The sequence below is a fragment of the Stomoxys calcitrans genome, chromosome 2 (genome assembly GCF_963082655.1).
Source record: "Stomoxys calcitrans chromosome 2, idStoCalc2.1, whole genome shotgun sequence".
Classification (NCBI taxonomy): Eukaryota; Metazoa; Arthropoda; class Insecta; order Diptera; family Muscidae; genus Stomoxys; species Stomoxys calcitrans.
Window position 1 is genome coordinate 171,359,671 of NC_081553.1, and position 24,814 is coordinate 171,384,484.

Genomic DNA, 24,814 nt, shown 5'->3' on the forward strand with positions numbered 1-24,814 from the left:
ATCTTGGATTCTGTTAAAAATGTATACAAACAAAATTTAGTTGAATGTGACTCGAAATGGGGCCTGAATCCGAGGATACTCCACTGTCTCTACAGGAGTGTGATTAGACCAATACTTACTTACGCCTCATAAGATTGGTGGACTGATATGGAGATTGGTGGACCCGGTCAAAACTGCACCTCTCGTGAATCAAAAAGTTCATTCTGGTAACTGGTGAATATGACAGTTACAACCAAATATTATCCGATCTGGACCATATCCTGCAACTATGTCGGGAAGCCTTTTATGGGTTAAAGACTAAGTCTTGGGATGTTTCTATATGGCGACTGCATTTAAATGTCATCCAAACTGCATCGTAATGCGGTCGAATACAACTCACTGTACCAAATTTCCTCAAGTACACCATCCGCCCTCAATTCGTCCCTCTCAGGAAAACGACTAGCGAATGCCCTCACTCCAGTCGGCACTGATGACAGGTAGTCGGAGATCCTCCTCAGTCTACCATGCGTATCTATAACACCCATAATCGAACTGTGACCGCTACCATCCTCCTTCAGCATGCCGAGCTCTCTCAGCCTAAGCGCGACCCTGCCGACACAGTTCCAAATATAGGTCCCAATGGGCTGCCTGCGATGCGCACCTTAGCGCTGGACCAGTTTCTGGACCTTCTCGAACTCTTTTGCTCGCGTCCTGTTTCCTACGGCGTCCCACCATACCAGTGTTCCATAGGTCAGTGTACTGGTCTCACGATGGCCGTATACATCCAATAAATCATCTTGGGAGTCACCCCCACTTGCTACCGACAATCCTCCTGCAGGAGTAAAAAGGGCACAGTGTTTTGTGGCTTCTTTCCTCAGTGTTCCTCTTCCAGGACAGTTTCGAATCAAGGACTGTGCCTAGGTACTTCGCCTCCTTCAACAGCCGCAGCGTGACCCCGTCCAAGGACGGGAGTCTGAACTGCGGAATCTTATATCTACGCGTAAAGAGCACCAGCTCCGTTTTCCCTGGGTTGATCCTCAACCCATTTCTGGTAGCCTATCACGACAAACTTCTCAGTGACCCTTTTATGATCTCGCTGATCGGCGACAGAAACTTGCCTCGGACCAGCAGCACGACGTCGTCCGCATAAGCGATAATCCTCGTGTCGTCCCCACCGAGATCATCAGGATTTCATTAATCAGGAGGTTCCACAGTATCGGTGAGAACACCCCTCCTTGGGGCGTTCCTCTGGTCACCCGCCTTCTGACCACACAATCTCCCAGATTTGCATTAATAATCCTGCCTATTATTTGGCCATTAGGTGATTAAGGGATGAATCCCCGTGGGACTATCGCCCCAATCTCCACATTATTGAAAGTTCCCTCAATATCCAAGAATGCCGCCAAAGTGTAATTCTTCTGTTGGAGAGACGTCTCGACCTCCTGTAACACCTCGTGAAGTGCTGTCTCCACCGACCTGCCTTTAAGGTATGCGTGTTTTCCCCCACTGAAGTTCTCCAGCGTCATTTCCTCTCTCACCTTCAGTGTTTTCAGCAAAAACTATGACAGACTTATAGGCCTATAATCCTTCGTCGTACTATGGTTTATTCTTCCTTTAGGGATAAAGACTACCTTGACCTCTCTCCATGCCCTCGCTACGTAGGACCATGCCAGGCTCGCCTTGAAGATCTGCTCAAACCATGGAAGGGTGACTCCAGCAGCAGTGCCGGGATAATTCCGTCGGGACCGCCGGACTTAAATGGCCGGAAAGTGTCGACCGCCCATGCTGTCTTCTCCTCGTCTACGATGTCCCTGATGAGGACATCCTTTAATGCCACATGTGTAGGTATTGCGATATACTGATCGCCGACTTCTGGCAAAGGAGCCTGGCAAATGAGCCTCCATCAGGAGTTCCACCGTCTCCTGCCCACTCTCAGTGTGATGCCATCTATAATTTGACTGAAATCTTTAAAATCTCTTAAACCGTCATATATGTTGCTGACATTTTGGCATGTTTTTGTAGGATTTCACGAGCCCTATCTTTCGCAAAAAATCATGATGATCGGCATATAAATGCTTATTTGGCAGCACTTAAAAAATTGAATTGCTCGAAGCGACCAACATAGACGCCCCATGTCATGGACCTATATAAAGACTGTGGCGTGACTACACCTGTCGGACGGACGATCTGGCAAAAGTTTTACGATGATCAAGAGTCTATAAATGTTATAGGGTTGGAAATCAGTATTTCGAACTATTGTTAACGGAATGGTCGTATATCCCCATTCCATATCGGACGATTTCAGTATGATAAATTGAGTGCTTCAGTATGACCAACTTAGTCTTCATAATGACTTTAACGAATTTCATGGTAAGAATGTTCGTCTTTTGAGTTACCAATTTTTATACCCAACACCGTACGAGAGGGGGTATATTATTTAGTCATTCCGTTTGCAACACCTCGAAATATCAATTTCGGACCCTACAAAGTATATATATTTCGGATCGTCGTAAAATTCTAAGACGATTTAACGATGTCCGTGTGTCTGTCCTTCCGTCTGTTGTAATCACTCTAGAGCCTTCAAAAATTGATATATTGAGCTGATATTTGGCACAGATACGTCTTTTTGATGCATGCTGGTTAAGTTCTTGAATAGGCCAAATCGGACCTTAGCTGGAAAAAGCTGCTATATAGACCGACTTTCCAATAAAGGATCTATTGCCCATAAAAGCTTTATTTTTCATCCGATTTTGCTGAAATTTGAAACAGTGAGTAGTTAAAAGCTTCCCGACATCTGACCTGAATATGGTTCAGATCGGACTATATTTAGATATAGCTACCACATAAACCGATCTCCCGATAAAGGGTCTGAAGACCATAAAAGCTTTATTTATTACCAGATTTCTCTGAAATTTGCAACAGTGGGTTATTTAAAGCCTCCCGACATCTCACCTGAATATGGTTCAGATCGGACTATATTTAGATATAGCTACCACATAAACCGATCTCCGATAAAGGGTCTGAAGACCATAAAAGCTTTATTTATTACCCGATTTCGCTGAAATTTGCAACAGTGGGTTATTTTAAGCCTCCCGACATCTGACCCAAGTATTGTTTAGATCGGACTATATTTAGATATAGCTGTCACTTAGACCGATCTCCCGATAAATGGTCTGAAGGGCATAAAATCTTTAGTTTTTATTCAATTTCGCTGAAATTTAAAACAATGGGTTATTTTAAGCCTCTCGATATCTGACCAAATTATGGTTCAGATCGGACTTTACTTAGATATAGCTGCCATTTAGACCGATCTCCCGATAAAGGGTCTGAAGCCCATAAAATTTTTAGTTTTTAACCGAACAGTGAGTTATTTTTAGCCTCCTGACACCCGACCTAAATATGGTCAAGATCGGACTATATTTAGATATAGCTGCCATATGGACCGATCTGCCGATAAGGGGTCTGAAGCCAATAAAAGCTTTATTTATTACCCGATTTCGCTGAAGGTGTTTAAATGAGATTAGAAAACGAATTTTATATCCAATGGCAATGACAATATGGAGTTCAAATAAATGATATATAGTTATATGAGAATAGAGCACGTTGCTGATATATTTTACGGGCTTAGTGTTTGGGGGACCACCCCAATCCCCAAAACAACCCTAAATCGGGCATATTTAACGATCATATCAATGTGGAGCTTAAATGAAAGGTATTGGGGGGTAGAGCAAGAAGTAGGTTAATACCTAACAACATCCAACCTGAATATTGTTCAGATCGGACTATATTTAGATATAGCTGCCATATAGACCAATCTGTCGATATGGGGACTGAAGCCCATTAAAGCTTTCGCTGAAATTTTAAACAGTGAGTTTTTCTGAGCTTCACGATATCCGACCTTAATATGGTTCAGATCGGTTTATAATTGAATATATCTACCAAAAAGACCAATCTTACGTTCTTCAACATTGAATAGTACCACTCAACGTCCGTGACCAATTTGGGTGCATAAGTTATCCAATTTTCACCGGATTGTGTCGAAAGGGGATTTATATATATACCCGAGGTGGTGGGTATCCAAAGTTCGGCCCGGCCGAACTTAACGCCTTTTTACTTGTTTATTTCTAACAGATCCATTCAACTTGATCAAACTTAGCTCGCTTTTACTTGATGCTAGTACTTTAATCATTTCTCATAATATATAATTTCCAGGGTCACATTCATGTCATTGTGTTGGCACTTTTAATTACTCACAACTTATTATGGAAAAAAATTTTAAATTTAAACAAAAAGAGAGCTAAAGTGTTGTGGGCAGCATTAAGCGTCACGGTGTTTAAATTTTATAAACAGTAGTTGTAGCTGTACATCAATTAGAAATTTAGAATCAAAAGTTTTGCGAGTTTCCTTAAGATTTGTTTGCACATTATGTAGCTGATTTATACGAAACATTTCCTTATTAGCCACAGCCATTGCGACTCGACTACATAATTACAAAGTAAAAACAATATATGGTTTAAATTTGATAATCTGAAATTACGGGCCGCACATTGTTAAAACGTAAACGTAAACGTAGACGATGCCATCAAAATGTCAACTATCTACACCCTCGCGTCCTCTGGAAAGATGAGACCACCACTAAGAGATCTGTTACAAAATATTCTTCCACAGAGGGTATCATGACGCCTATCATAATTCTTTTAAATTAGTACGACATTCAACTTGAACTTAATGAGGGTTGTGTTTTATTTGCCATAGTTTGTTTTTTTTTCTGGTTTTAACTACTTAAGGTTTCTCCACTGCAGTTGCTAATTTTTAGTTGAACAGAGAGCACAAAAAACTGAAAACGAAACTATTGTCTACAGTTCAATTCTGTGATGGCGATGCACCGTAAGTGTTTTCTAAGTATCTAAGATACATTTGGAAGACACACATAAATATTAGCTTTAAGTAACAATCATTATTTACGATTTTTCTTCAGCAAAAAAATCAATCAACGTTTAAAGTATGTGAAAGGGAAAAAATTCGTAGAATAGGATAGCTTGTATTTGGGAATCGCTGGATGACATAAGCAAACCAATTTGATACATTATTGTTTGTAAAGTGTGATTTTTAAAAGCTATAGAAAAGTTTCTACAAAAAAACACATAAAATTCAGAAAAATTCATGGAATCTTTGTTTGAATCGATAGTACGGTCCAAATAATTTAATGTTTGAAGATTATTACATGCAAATGCTGACCGTGACTGCGCCTCAAATTGTCCATCCGCTTAGTCCAATTGTGGCATACTCTTTCCAACATTTCGGCCGGTGTCTCACGAATAAATGCTTCAATATTGTCTTCCAATGCGTCAATTGAAGAGGGACTTGTCTCTATAGACATGAAGCTCCACAAAAAATAGCCTGAAGGCGTTAAATCGCAAGATTAAAGCGACCAATTGACAGGCCCCAAAAAATAAAATGATCACCGAACTCGCCTCTCAATAAGTCCATTGTTACGCGTGCTGTATGGCATGTGGCACCGTCTTTTTGAAACCACATGTCATGCAAGTCAAGCTCTTGTATTTTGGGCAAAAAAAAAAAAAAAAAAATTAATATCATCTCACGATAATGCTTACCATTCACAGTAACGTTACGATTCCCATCATCTTTGAAAAAGTACGGCCCAATGATGCCTCCAGCCCATAAACCGCACTAAACTGTGACTTTTTCTGGATGCATTGGTAGCTCTTGCAATGCTTCTGGCTGATCTTCACTCCAAAATCGACAATTCTGCTTATTTAGGTACCCATTGAGCCAAAAAGGAGGTTCGTCGCTGAACATAATTTGAACACGATGAACTTTCTTAAAAGAGCATGCATTTGATAATAAAATTCAATAATTTGGAGTAAAAGCGATGTTCGTTTGTAAGACGATTCATTGTTAAATTATAGACCAAACTGAAGATGTTTGCCAGTGAAACAGAACACGAAACGTCCGTGAGCTGTTTAAATCAGTGTTCTAAAAAGGTACCGGCTAAAAAATCACTCTTTAGTTCTATTATATGGTCCAAATGTTGCCTGTTGCAAAAATTTTCACATGTTTCATCTCTAAGGTGAGAATAAGTGTCTTTTTCGTTTATTTTTTTTTGTCACTTGTATATATAAGTCAACAAAAGCATGAGTATGCCCATATATTCCATCCAGGAATAAGAAGAAGGAATACATCAAGAGTCCTATTTGCAGGAAATACAAGCCATTAGTACCCGAGGCATATGACGACAATTCTTTCTTATTTTGTATACGAACCATATAGGGTGGTTGGTATATTCTTATAGTGCTCCTTCAATGTTGCTCAAAATTTGAGCATGAAGTTGCTCGGAAACATTTGACAACCTTGCAATTATAGGGTCAAGTTCTTGTATCGGGAGACTTGAGAAGTAAACAAATAAAAGCGTGCTAAGTTCGGCCGGGCCGAATCTTATATACCCTCCACCATGGATCGCATTTTTCGATCTCTTTTCCCGGCATCTCTTAGCGATATCAAGATATGGTCCGGTTTGGACCACAATTAAATTATATATTGGAGACCTGTGTAAAATGTCAGCCAATTCGAATAAGAATTGCGCCCTTTGGGGGCTCAAGAAGTAAAATAGAGAGATCCATTTATATGGGAGCTGTATCGAGGTATAGACCGATTCAGACCATAATAAACACGTATGTAGATGGTCACAAGAGTATCTGTCGTACAAAAATTTCAGGCAAATTGGATAATAATTACGACCTCTAGAGGCCTAAGAAGTCGAGATCCCAGAACGGTTTATATGGCAGCTATAACAGGTTATTAACCGATTTAAACCTTATATGATACAGTTGTTGAAAGTAAGAATAAAATACGTCATGCAAAATATCAGCCAAATCGGATAGGAATTGCGCCCTGTAGAGGCTCAAGAAGTCAAATCCCCATATCTGTTTATATGACAGCTAGATCAGGTTATTGACCGATTTGAACCATACTTGTCACAGTTGTTGAAAATCATAACAAAATACGTCGTGCAAGAAGTAAAATAGAGAGATCTATTTATATGGGAGCTGTATGGTTGTATTATGGTCTCCGCCGTACAAAATTTCACGCAAATCGGATAAGAATTGCGCACTCTAGAGGCTCAAGAGTAGACCCAAGATCGGTTTATGTGGCACTTATATTAGGTTATCATCCGATTTAAACAATACTTGGCACATTTGTTGGATATCATAACAAAACACATCGTGCAAAATTTCATCCCAATCGGATAAGAATTGCACACCTAGAGGCTCAAGAAGTCAAGACCCAAGATCGATTTATATGGCAGCTATATCAGCTTATGAACCGATTTGAACCATACTTGCATCACAGTTGTTGAACATCATAACAAAATACGTCGTGCAAAGTTTCATTCTAATCGGATAAGAATTGCACACTCTGGAGGCTCAAGAAGCCAAGACCCAAGAACGGTTTATATGACAGCTATATCAGGTTATCATCCCATTTAAACCATACTTGGTACAGTTATTGGATATCATAAGAAAACACGTTGTGCAAAATTTCATTCCAATCGGATAAGAATTGCGCCCTCTAGAGGCTCAAGACGTCAAGACTCAAGATCAGTTTATATGGCAGCTATATCAGGTTATCATCCCATTTAAACCATACTTGGTACAGTTATTGGATATCATAAGAAAACACGTTGTGCAAAATTTCATTCCAATCTGATAAGAATTGCGCCCTCTAGAGGCTCAAGACGTCAAGACCCAAATCGATTTATATGGCAGCTATTTCAAAACATGGACCGATATGGCCCATTTATAATCCCAACTGACCTACACTAATAAGAAACTCCTTCGAAAGTTAGCGTGCTTTCGGCAGACAAACGGACGGACAGACGGACGGACATGGCTAGATCGACATAAAATGTCACGACGATCAAATTATGGAGTCTCAGACGAATATTTCGAGTAGTTACAAACAGTATGACGAAATAAGTATACCCCCCATCCTGTGGTGTAGGGTATAAAAAAAATACATTTTAAATTGAAGCCAAATAATTGTGCCTTTAAAGGCTCAATAAGTCAAATTTGGAGATCGGTTTATATGAGATCTATATCAGCACTGGAAAATTGCTTGTCCTTATTTTAGAGATTCGAGCCATGGATAAGCAAACTCAATATAAGGGTGATTAATTTTGCAACTGTTTAAGGAAACATTTCCTTTAGTAAGAAATATTTTCCTTGTGTCTAAGGAAAATATCTTTCAAAAATCTTAAATGAAAATCAAAATATCATTGAAAGTTAGAAAATTGACTTTGTGACAAGACAAGGGATTTTTAAGTTTAAATGGCTATGACAGAACATTTGTCTCATTAGCCGACCTCGATCTTCTGAGCTCATTTTATAATCTCTCACCACTTTATATTTCCATCGGGCTCTTGGCCGTCCCAGTTTACGTGTACCATCGCTATCGACTTTATAAGACTCATTTGCTGGAGCTTCTGATTCATTCAGACAACATGAAGTAGCCAATGCATCTGTTGTACTTTGATACATTTTACTATGCTTACGTCGTCATACAGCTCGTGGTTCATACGACGCCGATACTCTCCATCAATGCAAACTAGTCCATAATTTCTTTCTTTCTCTCAAACACTCCAAGCACTGCCTCATTTGCTTTTACAAGTACTCATGCCTAGGAACCATATAACAACACGGGTAGTATCAGTGTCTTGTATAGTGTGATCTTCGTCTGCCGAGAGGTGGCCCGCTTATTCAATCCAAAGTAGCATCTGTTTGCAGGTTTATTCTTCGCTTTATTTCAAACTAGTGTCATTCGTTTAGGTTACAGCGGTGCCGAGGTATATGAAGTAGCCAATGCATCTGTTGTACTTTGATACATTTTACTATGCTTACGTCGTCATACAGCTCGTGGTTCATACGACGCCGATACTCTCCATCAATGCAAACTAGTCCATATTTTCTTTCTTTCTCTCAAACACTCCAAGCACTGCCTCATTTGCTTTTACAAGTACTCATGCCTAGGAACCATATAACAACACGGGTAGTATCAGTGTCTTGTATAGTGTGATCTTCGTCTGCCGAGAGGTGGCCCGCTTATTCAATCCAAAGTAGCATCTGTTTGCAGGTTTATTCTTCGCTTTATTTCAAACTAGTGTCATTCGTTTAGGTTACAGCGGTGCCGAGGTATATGAAGTTGTTAACTCAAAGTTTTGGTAACCAACTTTCTCCAATTTTTTTTGTCAGTGACTGCAGTGACTACTTCCGGTGGCCGACCCATGATATCGGTGTCGTCGGCATAGGCGAGTGACAGCTCTATCGTAAACCTTGACATTTTTGAGGTCATACGTACTTAGAACATTTTGACATACGAGCGCTATTTGTGTTGTTTACATCAACACAAATGATTCATCACGCCCATGAAATGGGATTAAATGGTGAACATTTTCTTGCGATTATTTTTTACAACTTTCGACGTGGATTAACTCAACATCGATTAACTTTATTCAATTTTTGGCTACGAAGCTCCATCAAGGACCAGTGTTTATCGATGGTATGGTGAATTCAACTGTGGTCGTAGTTCACTCCAAGACAAATTTTGTGAAGGTCGTCCAAAATCACTTGTTCTTCCAAAAATCATTGATTCTGTGGGTCATCTTATATTGCAAGAGCGTTAGTGGGACCAGTATACATTTAATATTGCATGAACATTTGACCGTCACAAAAAATTTGTTCGCGTTGGATCCTCAGAACAACGCAGAGCAGGCAATTCTGAGTGGTACACAACCATTTGTATGCCAGTTGTCTTTCAAGAAATCAGGAAAACCAATCGCCGAAGACGGATCACTCTTCACCACGACAGTGTGAGCTCTCACACATCGACTCAAACAACTGAATTTTTGAGCACTCAAAACATCGATTTGATGAGTCACTCGCTGACTTATTTTTATTAAAGTATGTTAAAAACAAGTAAAAGGCGTTAAGTTCGGCCGGACCGTACTTAGGATAACCACCACCTCGGGTATATATTTTAACCACCTTTCATCAAAATCCGGTGAAAATTGCATAGCTTATGTCCCATAAGTTATACGAAATATGTTCCGATACAACACGGATGTCGAAAAGCCTATCATAAGTCATAGTGTCAAATTTCAGTGACATCGGATTATAAATGCAATTTTATGGGACCAAGACTTTAAATCGAGACATAAAATAACTCTCTATTCCAAATTTTGGCGACATCGGACAATAAATGCGCTTTTATGGCCCCAAAACCTAAAACCGAGAGATCGGTCTATATGGCAGCTATATCCAAATCTGAACCGATCAGGGCAAAATTATAGAAAGATGTCGAAGGGTCTAAGACAACTCACTGTCCCAAATTTCAACAAAATCGGATAATATATTTGGCTTCTATGGGCCTAAGACACTAAATCAGAGGATCTGACTATATGGCAGCTATACCCAAATCTGGACCGATCTGAGCCAAATCGACGAAGAATGTCTAAGGGCCTAACACAACTCACTGTCTGAAATTTCAGCAAAATCGGATAATAAATGTGACTTTTATGAGCCTTAGACCCAAAATCAGCGACCCTAAATCGGAAGGCTATTTCAAGATATAGCCCATCTTCGAACTTAACCTACATATGGACAAAAAAAAAAAAAAAAAAAGAATCTGTGCAAAGTTTCATCTCAATATCTCTATTTGTGAAGACTGTAGCGTGATTAACAGACAGACGGACAGACAAGCCTAGATCGTCCTAGATTTTTACGACGATCAAAAATATGTATACTTTATAGGGTCGGAAATGAATATTTCGATGTGTTGCAAACAGAATGACAAATTGATAATGGATCTTGACCCACAAGCGGGCGCAATTCTCATCCGATTTGGCTGGAATTGTGCATAAGGTGTTTTCTTAAGACTTCCAAAAACTATTCAAAGTATAGTTCAAATCGGTATATAATCTGATGCCATATAACTGTTCTGGGATTTCGACTTCTTAAGCCTCTAGGGGGCGCAATGCTTATCCGATTTAGCTGAAATTTTGTAAAACGACTTTTTCGTGACCTTCAACATGGGTGTCCAATATGGTCCGAAGCGATCTATAGCCTGATACAGCTCCCATATACACAGATCTCCCGATTATGCTTCTTGAGCATCTACAAGGTGCAATTCTTATCCCCAAGGACTTAAATATTACCAAATGACTTCTTCTATGGTATTCAACGTTCAAATCATTCATGCAAAATTTTAGCCAAACAGGATAAAAATTGGTCCTCTAGAGGCATCAGAAGTCAGGATCCGAGATTGTTTTATATGACAGCTAAATCAAACCATGGACCTATATGGCCCATTTAAAATTCATACCGACATACACAAATGAGAAGTATTTGTGTAACATTTCTATCGCCTAGGTTTACTTCTTCGACATGACTAAATCGACTTGGAGTATAAGATTGTTTGGTCTCAAATCAATATTTCTTTTTTTTTTGTTATTTAAAGTTGCGTCAACCCAAAAGTTGGGTAGACAATTGATCAATATTTCGATGTGTTGAAAAGGTATGAATATTATCTGGGCCAAATTTCAGCTCAATATCTCTATTTTTAAAGTCGGCAAGCAAATACGTATTTCACTCAATATAGATTGAATTTGGAAGAGTGAACTTAATACGACCTCGGAACATCAATTCTGAAAGCGTTTGATGCATATAGTTGAAGTATAGTTGATGAAGAAAGATCTGTAATGGATTTGAAAATTATGCTCATGGTGTTGGAAAAAAGTTGATCCCGGCCATTTTGGAGAATATAGAAAACATTAATTTTCTCCAAAATAATTGGTTAAGGCGTTTATGACTATTTGCACATGAAGCTTGGAGTTGCGTCGAGGATCAGTCGTTGTATGGTAATAATGTGTCTGGTTTATTAGATAGAGCGTTTTGCAAAAAATTGTACAAAACAGTTATAAATCACGCGTAAATAAGGGTGTAATTCTCTAACAGTGTATGGTGCAGTTCAAACAAACGACTGTGAGTGACAGTGTGAACATTTGAAATTTATATAAAAGTAAATTTACTTTTAAGCACAAGTTTTTTATTTTAGAGTATACATTTAAGCTATATTGGATGACAGATACAACAATCACAAGATACAAATATGAACAAATTTGAAAATCAGTGATATGGAAACACCCATACATTAAGTAATAGTGGAAAAATGTAAATAATATCAGCTTTACAGTTCATAACTAATATCGTGTGAATTAACGAAAACATGTGCGAATGAATTATTTTTATACACACCACCTTAGGATGGGGGGGTATTGATCTGCTATCCGATAAAGTTTATATATATATATATATATATATATATATATATATATATTCTAGATCGTCTTAATATTATAAGTCGATCTAGTCATGTCCGTTTGCGGTGGAACGAATAAAGATAACCGCTTGAATGTAGGTCGTTGGGAATGCAAATCAACCATATCGAATCAGATTTACATATAAATCCCATATTAAATGGTCCTTAAACTTGACTTCGTAGTCCCCTAGAATACTCAATTATTAACCGATCTAACTTAAATTTTGCATTGGGTGTTATCTTGAATTTCAACATCCGTGGACTTAAACTTGATATAGCTCCCATTGAATCGATTTTCCGATATGATACCTTAAGACCTTCGATGTCGCAATTTTCATCCGATTTGGCTGAAATTTTGCAAGTAATATTCTGTTACGACTTTCATCAATCGATTTGAATCGGTCTATAACACGACATAGCTCCGCCTACCGATTTTCGGATGTAAGATCTTGAATCCCTGGAAGCCGCAATTGTTGTCCGGTTTGGCCGACATTACGCACATAATATTCTGTTATGACTTTTCACATCCGAGCTATGTATGGATCAAATCGCTGTCTAACCTGATATAGCTCCCATACTGAATAATCTTCTACGGCCCTAAAAAGCTTAAAATTTTAGCTGATTTGCTAGAAATTTTGCGTGTAAAGTACAATTGTGCCCTTCAACTAAGATTCGACGTGGCAGAACAAGGATAATACAGTTTCCGTTGCCGCCGCATGACAAAAGAGAAAGCTCACGTAGTGCAGTGAGCGTAGCAATATGTCTGGCCTCAATGCCCAGAGCTATTAGCATAAAGAAGGTTTTTTATACCTGCCACCATAGGATGGAGATGTACTTATTTCGTCATTCCGTTTGTAACATCTCGAAATATTTGTCTAAGGCGTCATGACATTTTAAGTTGATCTAGCCATGTCCGCCTGTCTGTCCGTTCGTCTGTCGAAAGCACATTAACTTTCAAAGGAGTTTTGCATAAATATTTCTCATTAATGTAGGTCGGAGGGATTGTAAATGGGCTACATCGGTCCAATTTTTGATATAGCTGCCATATAAACCGGTCTTGGATCTTGACTTCTTGAGCCACTAGGAGGCGGAATTCTTATCCGATTTGGCTAAAATTTGGCATAATGTGATTTGTTACAACTTTCAACAAATGTGCTAAGTTTAGCTAAAATCGGTTCATAACCTGATATAGCTGCTATATAAACCGATCTTGAATCTTGACTTCTTGAGCCACTGGAAGACGAAATTATTGTCCAATTGGGCTGAAATTGTGCATGAAGTGTTTTGTTATGACCAACAGCTGTGCCAAGTATGGTTCAAATCGGTCCATAACCTGATATAGCTGCCATATAAACCGATCTTAGATCTTGACTTCTTGAGCCATGCAATTCTTATCCGATTTGGCTGAAATTTTGTACAACAGCTTCTCCCACGACCTTCAACATACGTGTCCTATATGGTCTGAGTCGATCTATAGCCTAATATAGCTCCTAAATATACAAGGCGCAATTCTTATCCGAATGGGTAATATTTATCCAATGACATTTACGGTGGCCTTCCACATTCAATTTATTTATGGTCCGAAATGGACTACAACTTAATATAGCTCCAATAACATAAAAATTCTTATCTTTTATTCCTTTTTTGCCTTAAAAGAGATACCGCTCAAAGTACTCGATAAATGCGATCCATGGTGGAGGGTATATAAAATCCAGCCCGGCCGAAATTAGCACGCTTTTATTTGTTTTTGAATGATTTGGCTGAATCGAAGTACAGACCCCTAACATCCTAACCAAATACGGCCCTGATATATTAAAAAAAATTTTTTCTTCTTCAAATACGCACACCAAATACCGCCCAGATATGTTAATATGTAAATAAACGCGTTGGTGCCGGTAAAGTTAAAAAAATATTTTTAAAAAGTGGCAACACAGAATGACGCCCTTGGTTAGGCTTCAAAGCCAAGAAAGGTTTACAAGATACTGTGGGGTAGAGATGAGAATATCTGCCGATTAAGCTGAACGCCTAAGTTGTAATCCTGGCGAGAACATCAGGAAATTTTCAGCGCTGGCTATCCCCTTCTAATGCTGGTGACATTTGTGAGGTTCTATACTAAGCATAGAAACCACGTAAAAACTTCTCTACAAAAAGGTGTCACTCTGCGGCACTCTGTTGGGTCTGCTAAAAAAAGTAAGTCCCTTGTCATTTGGCTTACAACTTGAATCGGGCAGCAACCATTGATATATGAGAAGTTTGTCCCCTGGCCCTAATTTGCCGAAATTTGGGACAGTGAGTTACATTAGGCCCTTCGATATCTTTTTTTAATTTGATCCAGATCGGTCCATATCGGATATAGCTACCATATAGACCGATCTCTCGATTTAAGGTCTTGGCCCATTAAAGGTGCATTTATTCTCCGATGTCGTCGAAATTTAGGACAGTGAGTTAAGTAAGGCCACTCGAAATCGTTTTGCAATATGGCCCAGATCGGTCCAGATTTTGATATAGCTGCCATATAGACCGATCTCCCGATTTACGGTCTTGGGTATATAAAGTACCATTTATTGTCCGATTTGGCCCAAATTTGAAGCAGTGAGTTGTTTTAAGCTCTTCGGCATCCTTTTTCAATTTGGTCCAGATCGGTCAAGAATTGAATATAGCTGCCATATAGACCGATTTCTCGATTTAAGGTTTTAAGTCCATAAAAGGCGCATTTATTGTCCGATTTCGCCGAGTGAGTGAGTTGTGTTAGGCTCTTCGACATTTGTTTGAAACTTGGCCTAAATTGGTCCAGATTTGGATATAGCTGCCATATAGACCGATCTCCCGATTTAAGGTCTTGGGTTCATAAAAGACGCATTTATTGTCCGATTCCGCCGAAATTTGGGACATTGGGTTGTGTTAGGTTCAGATCGGTTCAGATTTGGATAAAGCTGCCATATAGGCCGATCTCTCGATTTAAGGTTTTGGGCCCATAAAAGACGCATTTATTGTCCAATTGTGCCGAAATTTGGGACAGTGAGTTGTGTTAGAGCCTTCGACATCCATCTTCAGCGTGGCCCAGATCGGTTTAGATTTGGATATAGCTGCCATATAGATCGATCTCTCGATTTAAAGTCTTGGCTCCGTAAAAGGCACATTTATAATCCGATTTCGCTCAAATTTGACACAGTGACTTATGTTAGGGTTTTCGACATCTGTTTCGTATATGGTTCAGATAGGTCTATATTTGGATATGACTACCAAATAGACCAATATTTTGTTCTGCAAAATTAAACAATGGCTTGTACTTATTAGACCACTCAATTCCCGTGTCAAATTTGGTTCAAATCGGGGGCATAAATTAAGCATTTTTCACCGGATTATGACGAAAGGTGGTTTACATATTTACCTAGGGTGATGGGTGTCCAAAGTTCGGCCCGGTCGAACTTAACACCGTTTTACTTGATAGTTGTTAAGATATGAATTTGAATCATATTAACTTTTGGATGCCCACTGAAAGGATTAAATTGCCTTAGAGATTCATGACGATTCATTTGCCGATGTGTTGCAAACAGCTGGACTAAATGAATGCATCCCCTATATAGTTTTTCTATTCACTCATTGCCCATAATCAGATCGGCCTATCTATTCGGGCATCACCCAAGTATGAAGGGGTCTGTTATTTTAATTTCTTAATTAATTGACATTCAACCGCAAGTGTTTGTTTATTCATCATCAATTTATGCATGTTGCCAAGAACACAGAGTGAGAATCGAATGTGTGGCATGCCTCAAACCCTCCATTTGTGTTTTTTTGCTTTTCCGAGACTGTGCTATTTTCTGCCTGATGTTTTCACTCGCCACGGGTGTTTCTGTGAATGAGAGCGTATTGTTGACATGTCTTGAACTTTGATGCTTGGACGTTATTAATTAATTTCGAATTAATTGAATTAATGTCTCCAGCTATTAAAATGTATGCATCGGATGCATGAGAGATGTTTGCTATTGAAATTGTAATAATTTATGGAATGGGAGAATATTACATAAGTCTGGATTTAAAAAGTCGAGTTGTAAGAATTTGTAGGTCTTTTAGCAGGCTTAAATTTAATTTGCAAATTTGTCCTTTAAGGAAGGGAGCAAACGTCTCACATATCAATGAGTGCTGCTCGATTCAATTGGGCAGATTTTTACATGGCATAGTAGCTCCGTTTTTATGCGGAGTAGCTGCAAATGTGGCCGCGGGCAGTCAGCAATTTTCGAGAGGAGAGTCTCAGTGAGGAGTCAGGTGGCACTGGCTCATAATTAAATACTGAGTGCCAATGATACTCGAGATGGAAAGGTGAGTTATTGGCGCCTTCAAATGACCAATGGCCAAGATCAGAGTCTGTTCCCAGGTTAGGGGGGAGCGTTGGATCTTGAAGCAAGCGTCTTGTCATAACGAGGGATACATGTGCGATCCCACAAAACCTATACGGTTGGCGCGCTGGGCCAGTAACCCGCCCCCGGAAAACTATGAGAGACAAAGGAATAGAAAAAACGGACCCACCAACGTTGACGACCCACGCAAACGGAAAAAGGCCATCATTTGCACCTGGAATGTCCGCACTCTTTATAGAGAAGGTGCAGTATACGCGCAGGCGGATGTATTAGAGAAGTACAAGACAGATATTACCGCCTTACAGGAAGTGCGATGGACGGAGAATGGCGTCACTACACCATCAAAAGGTGACGAAATATGCTATAGCTGTCATAAGACGAGGCATGAATTTGGCTGTGAATTTGTGGTTAGTCGGAGACTGAAACACCTTGTCTCCAACTTTACTCCGGTGGATGAGAGGCTAGCCACAATCAGCATAAAAGCTAAATGTGCCCATACCCCGACGGAAGACAAAGACGAGCAGACCGGATATTTTCTAGGAGCGCCTAGAGAGAGAATATGACCGCTGCACCGCCCATTATATTAAAATCGTTCTTGGAGCTTTTAATGCGAAGATAGGGAAGGAAAACATTTTCAGAAAGCTTAGCTTCTACAAGATAACGTCCAGTAATGGGTTGAGGCTGATAGATTTCGCCGCGGCAAAAAACATGGTAGTTAGTAGTACCAGATTTCAACATAAAAATATTAACAAAGCCACATGGCTGTCACCCGATCAAAACACGAGAAAGCAAATTGATCACGTTGTGATAGATGGAAGGCATTCATCCAGCGTCTTAGATGTACGATCGATCCGTGGAGCGAATATAGATTCGGACCATTACTTTGTTGCAGCAAAGGTTCGTACTTTCCTCGCCATGTTCAAAGGGGTACGAACATGGCGAGGAAAGTACGATCCGACACTGCACGGAAGCTGGACATTGAAAAGCTGCATACACAACAAATGGCAACGGCATACTCCACTCGACTGACTAAACTGCTTGATGAAAGCACTCTTTGTTCCGATGATATAATGGCGCAGTAGCAAACTATTGCCCACTCAATGAAAAATGCCCCGAAATCCGAACTTGGGTACCGGAAGCCTCCTCCAAGAAACAAATGGTACGACCAAGAGTGTCGAGAGCAATCCTGCAATCAGTAGCAACGCGCCAGATGAAGGAGAGGTATCGGGAGAAAAGGAGAGAGGAGAAACGTCTATTCCGCAGAAAGAAAAAGGAAATGGAAAGACGTGAGTGTGAGCGAATTGAGATGTACAGGAGTCAGAATGAAGTCCGGAAATTCTACCAAAGAATTAAACATCAAACCGACGGCTTTGGTGCAGACACATCCTCCTGCAGAGACAAAGAAGGAAATCTGGTAACTGACACAGATAACATGCTGAGGATATGGAAAGAATATTTTACCCAACTGCTAGTGTCCGATGTTGGCGGCGAAGAGGATACCGCAGAACCAATCCCTGATGAAGGTATAGAATGTTTACCTCCTAATCAGAATGAGGTCCAAGTACCAGTGACCCGACTAAAGAACAACAAGGCAGCAGGAGCCGACGGGTTACCCGCTGAACTATTTAAGACCGGAGGCGACACGCTGTTAAGGCGTATGCATCAGCTTATCTGCGCAATCTGGCTAGAAGAACGCATACCCGATGATTGGAATCTCAGCATACTATGTCCCGTACACAAGAAAGGAGACAAGACGGAATGTGCCAACTACAGAGGAATAAGTCTCCTCCCCATCGCATACAAGATACTCTCGAGCGTACTGTGTGAAAGATTTAAACCTAAAGTCAATGAGATAATTGGGCCCCATCAATGCGGCTTTAGACCTGGTAAATCCACCCTAGACCAGAAATTCACACTGCGCCAAATCTTGGAAAAGACCCGAGAAGGACAAATCAACACCTACCATCTCTTTGTTGACTATAAAACCGCTTTCGATACTCCTTTACATTCAAAGGTGTTTCAAGCCATGTCTGAGTTTGGTATCCCTGCAAAATTAATAAGACTCTGCAGGATGACACTTGCTGATACGCGTTCCTCAGTAAAAATAGGAAAGAATCTCTCCGAACCATTTAATACCAAACGAGGTTTCAGACAAGGAGACAGCCTATCGTGTGATCTCTTTAATATCCTGCTGGAGAAGATTATACGAGATGCAGATGTGAATAGATATGGCACACTAATCACAAGAGAACACATACTACTAGCCTACGCCGTCGACATCGACATCATAGGTCGGTCACCGGAAGTAGTAACGGCTGTCTTTGAAAAAATCGAAACAGAGCCAGTGAAAATGGTTCTGGCAGTAAATGGAGATAAGATGAAATGGATGGTTTCATGGATGGTGAAAACAGATAAGGCAGAGCTTGGGGTATTTGAGAGAAAGATTCTTCGTAAAATATTTGGACCAGTCTGCGTAAATGGAGAGATAGGCGTCGCATGAAGCACGAGCTCTATGACGACGATAGCATAGTTGCACGTATCAAAATACAACGGCGGCGTTGGCTAGGTCATGTTGTCTGAATGGATGAAGAAACTCCAACAAAGAAATCTTTTGAAGGCAAACACGGTGGTACACCCAAACCGGGACGACCAAAAGCCCGATAGAAAGATTAAGAGATGGGAGACACCTCGAAACTTGGTGTCAGATATTTAAGAATGAGCGCAGAAGATCTAGGCGATTGGAACGCTATTTTACGTTCGTGTAGTGGAACAAATGTTCTGTCATAGCCAATTAACGTAAGTAAGGTTCTGAGTCCTGAAAATATGTGCGATGTTCGCATAAAATAAAAATAGAGTCCTCGATATACAACTTTAACGAAAAAACATGGAAAATGCACAGAAAAAACGTAGATTTTGTTTTTGTTTACATGTGGTTTTTCCTTTTTTGCTAACCATTTTTTTTATTATTGGGTTGCCCAAAAAGTAATTGCGGATTTTTTAAAAGAAAGTAAATGCATTTTTGATAAAACTTAGAATGAACTTTAATCAAATATACTTTTTTTACACTTTTTTTCTAAAGCAAGCTATAAGTAACAGCTGATAACTGACAGAAGAAAGAATGCAATTACAGAGTCACAAGCTGTGAAAAAATTTGTCAACGCCGACTATATGAAACATCCGCAATTACTTCTTGGGCAACCCAATATTTAAATTACCGAAATAAAAAATTTGTTGGAATCACCCGTTGGTTACATACGATCCACAATCCAATTTTCAGAAAATATTAAACAAACCATGAAGCATACTTTTAGGCGCAACTGAAAAATATTTTTCCCATTTACAGATCTCGCAACTTCCGGCCGGGTAGTATGCGAAAGGTGCGACGACGAGCCGTCTTCAAGAATGGTGATTGTAATGTGCTGCAAAAGAATTTGACGCGTCGACGCTTGCGTTTCCTGCAGGATATGTACACCACATTGGTGGATTCACAATGGCGTTGGACTCTCTTGGCCTTTGCCTTATCTTTTATATTGTCGTGGTTGATATTTGCGGTACTTTGGTGGCTGATTATGTACACACATGGAGATTTAGAGGAGTTGCATTTGCCCCACAATCAGGGTAAGTATTCGAAGTAGACAAAGCTAAGGGATAATTTCTCATTTATCTTTATAGAGGAAAGTGGCTGGGAGCCTTGTGTCTCAGCCATCAATGGTTTTACCTCTTGCTTCCTCTTCTCCATTGAGACACAACACACCATTGGCTATGGTGTGCGCACCACTTCCGAGCATTGTCCCGAGGCTATTTTCATGATGTGTTTCCAGTCCATCTATGGTGTCATGTCGTCAGCCTTTATGGCTGGCATTGTCTTTGCCAAGATGACGCGAGCCAAGCAGAGGGCTCAGACTTTGCTCTTTTCGAAAAATGCCGTCATCTGCCAAAGAGATGGCATCCTGAGTTTAATGTTTCGTGTAGGTGATATGCGCAAGTCCCACATCATTGGAGCCGGAGTGAGGGCACAATTGATCCGCACCAGAAGCACCAAGGAGGGTGAGGTTATGACGCAACATTTCACCGAGTTGGAAATTGGAGCTGATGAATGTGGTTCGGATATCTTCTTCATTTGGCCCATGGTCATAGAGCATAAGATCGATGAGAACTCACCGCTGTATAATATGTCTGCCACAGATTTGCTGCATGACAAATTCGAAATTGTGGTGATGCTGGAGGGCACAGTGGAGTCGACTGGCCAATCGACCCAGGCTCGTTCCAGCTACATCAATACAGAGATTTTGTGGGGCCATCGCTTTGACCCGGTGGTAGTTTACAATAAAGATCGCCAGGCCTACGAAATCGATTACGCCCGTTTCAATGAAACCACCCAGGTGGACACGCCGCTGTGTAGTGCCCGCGATTTAAATGAGATCTACAAAATTCAAGAAGGTTTCACTACACCAGGTACGTGAGATACTACCTAACTAACATGCATTTCGTCTAAGAATCTTGGTTTTGGATTTTCGTTGCATCATCGTGCTTTGTCAAAAAAATTTGATTGGATATCGTGCTAATGCTAGTTGGCCATGTACTAAAATTATTGGATTATTTAAATTCGTTTCATAGCTCATCATCATTGAGTGCTTCATGTGGGGGTTATGAAAAGGTGTAATGTGGATAAGAAGTTTATGGTAAGGCATCCTTCATTTTCAGGAAAATTTATTTGGTGATGGTCGATTGGATTGGTAAAATTACTCATGTATCATATAAACTTTTTGCCATAACTGTAATGGAAATTGTTCTAATCATCATTTTTAGTATAGAAAAGTTGGTTTGTTTTTGAAGCTTTACTGAACATTAGATCTTTTTTGGAAAAAAATCAAATTCTAACATATCAATACCCCAAAAGTTTGGATGCAGCATATAGAGCCCTTTATTGGTCTTAGACAATTTATGTATTTACATACCTAGGCATTTCATTAATCGTCAAATATATGAAAACCATAAATAAACTTGAGACAGTCGTGGTGTAGAGCTTACCATGATCACCTATAATGCCGAACGCCTAGATTGGGATCCTGTGGAGATTTCTTCAGTGGGTGTTACCCCTCCCTAGAATTATTTTTTGAACCTTTGAGTGAGAAATTCTGAGAAATTTTTAAGTCACTCAAGGATAGCTACGATAATGTTATCCCCCTGGATATGTAAGGAAACTCATCATGACATGATCGAACGAATCTTGCGAGGATGAAGCTAACGCAATGGTAGTGAAAATTCTGAATCCTGGACCAGTACCTGCAGGTAACTCTCCGTCATTGCAAGGCCGTTTCGGAGGCACTAAAGGTCCTTCTGATGGCAGGAGGATTCGACGTGGTTCTTGTTCAGGAACTATGGGTGTACGGCGGAATGGTTCGTAGTTTAAGAATACCTGTATTTAAATTACTCAAACACTGAGCCAGTGTTCTTGTAAACAGTACTCTAAATGTTTTCCTTCTTCCGGCACTAAGCACTGAAGATTCAGTAGTATCCAGCCTTGATATATATTAGTCTCATTACAGGCTTTCCTATATATGGCACACAATTCAGAAATGACGCCTTCAAACCTAAAGTCGCTAGTTGAAGCCGCTTCAGCAGGGAAGAAGAGCCTCATTGTAGAAAGTGATGCTAATGCACATCACCAGATATGGGAAAGTTCGGATTTCAACGAAAGGGGTGAGCAACTTATCGCATATTATTAGTTGCAATCACTGCGATTTCAGCGGTGGTTTTCCCCTCCTAATGCTAGCAACATTTGTGAGGTACTATGCCATGTAAAACTTCTCTCCAAAAAGGTGTAGCACTGCGGCACGCCGTTCGGACTCGGCTATAAAAAGGAGGCCCCTTATCATTGAGCTTAAACTTGAATTGGACTGCACTCATTGATATGTGAGAAGTTTGCCCCTGTTCCTTAGTGGAATGTTCATGGGCAAAATTTGCATTTGCAATCTGGCGATTTGTAATAAAGGGAATAACCCGAACTTTATTGCCAATAACAGGCAGGAGGTACTAGATGTCACATTTGTATCGGAAGATATAAGTGGAAGGATATGACACTGAAAAGTGTTGAGTGACCAAAGCTTTCCTGATCATCGTTGTATAAGTTTCAGATTTGGCGAAAATTCTTCAAAAGTGGTCCCTCAGCTTAACAGAAAAAAGGCGGATTGGGATAAAATCAGCTAACATTCTGCACTATTTTTATGCCCACCAACGAAAGATGGGGGAATATTCATTTTGTCATTGCGTTTGCAACACATCGAAATATCCATTTCCGACCCTATAAAGTATATATATTCAGCGTAAAAATCTAAGACCCTATAGCCATGTGCGTCCGTCTGGCTATTGGAATCACGCTACAGTCTTTAAAAATAGAGATCTTGAGCTGAAATTTTGCACAGATTCTTTTTTTTCCATAAGTAGGTTAAGTTCGAAGATGGGCGATATCGGACTACATCTTGATAAAGCACCCATATAGACCGCTCCGCCGATTTAGGGTCTTAGGCTAATAAAAGCCACATTTATTATCCGATTTTGTTGAAATTTAGGAGAGAGAGTTATGTTAGGCCCTTCGACATCCTTTGTCAATTTGGCTCAGATCGGTCCAGATATGGATATAGGTGCCAGATAGACCGATCCGCCGATTTAGGACCTTAGGCCCATAAAAGCCACATTTATTATGCGATTTTGCTGAAATTTGGTACAGTGAGTTATGTTAGGCCACTCGACATCTTTCTACAATTTGGCTCAGATCGGTCCAGATTTAGATATAGCTGCCAAGCAGACCGATTTCTCGATTTAAGGCTTTGAGCCCATAAGAGGCGCATTATTGTCCGATGTCGTTGAAATTTGAGACAGTATGTTAAGTTAAGCCCCTCGGCATTCTTCTTCAATTTGGCTTAGATTGGTCTAGATTTGAATATAGCTGTCATATAGACCGATCTCTCGATTTGTAGTCTTGGCCCCCTAAAAAGCGCATTTATAATTCGATGTCGCTGAAATTTGACACAGTGACTTACGTTAGGCCTTTCGATATCCGTGTCGTAAATGCTTCAGATTTGGATATAGCTACCAAAAAGACCAATATTTTGTTCTAAAAAATTGAATTATGACTTGTATTTATTAGACCACTCAATGTCCGTGCCGAATTTGATCCAAATCGAATCATATTTCGATATACCTGCTATGCATATAAATTATGCACTTTTCACCGGATTTTGACGAAAGTTGTTTTATATTGTATATATACCCGAGGTGGTGGGTATCCAAAGTTCGGGCCGGCCGAACTTAATGCCTTTTTATTGTTTAAGTCCTATGCTGTCCCAGCAGGAATATCCAAATCAGGACCGATCTGAGTGAAATTGAAGAACAATGTCAAAGGGCCTAACACAATTCACTGTCCCAAATTACGGCAACATCGAACAATAAATGCGCTTTTTCTGGCCCCAAAACCTCAAACCGAGAGATTGGTCTATATGGCTGCTTTATCCAAATCTTGACCGATCTGCACCATAATGCCGAACTATGTCAAGGGACATCGGACAAATTTCGGCAACATCGGACAATAAATACACCTTTTATGGGCCTAAGACCCTTAATCGGAGGATAGGTCTATATGGCAGATATATCCAAATCTGGACCGATCTAAGCCAAATTGACGAAGGATGTCGAAGGACCTGACACAACTCACTGTCCCAAATTTCAGCAAAATCGGATAATAAATGTGGCTTTTGTGTACCTAAGACCCTAAATCGGAGGATCGCTCTATACGGCAGCTATATTCAAATCTGGACCGATCTGGGCCAAATTGACGAAGGATGTTGAAGGGCATAACAGAACTCACTGTTCAGCAAGATCGGATAATAAATATGGCTTTTATGGGCTTAAAACCCTGAACCGGCGGATCGGTCTATATGGGGCCTATATCAAGATATGGTCCGATATAGCCCATCTTCGAACTTAACCTGCTTATGGACAAAAAATAATCTGTACAAAGTTTCAGCTCAATATCTCTATTTTTGAAGACTGTAGAGTGATTTCAACAGACAGACGGACAGACG

The 24,814-nt window shown here is 40.0% G+C and overlaps 1 protein-coding gene across 8 annotated transcripts in view; it reads left to right on the forward strand.

The window, feature by feature from the left end:
- The window catches only part of LOC106081649 (G protein-activated inward rectifier potassium channel 3), a 41,288-nt gene that overhangs the window by 13,165 nt on the left and 3,309 nt on the right, over positions 1-24,814 (forward strand). For all 8 annotated transcript variants that reach the window (XM_013243771.2, XM_013243772.2, XM_013243773.2 and 5 more), the window contains 2 exons: positions 20,074-20,348; positions 20,403-21,185. In XM_013243771.2, coding sequence (XP_013099225.1) covers positions 20,074-20,348; positions 20,403-21,185 — 1,058 coding nt within the window. The remainder of the gene's footprint in view (positions 1-20,073; positions 20,349-20,402; positions 21,186-24,814) is intronic.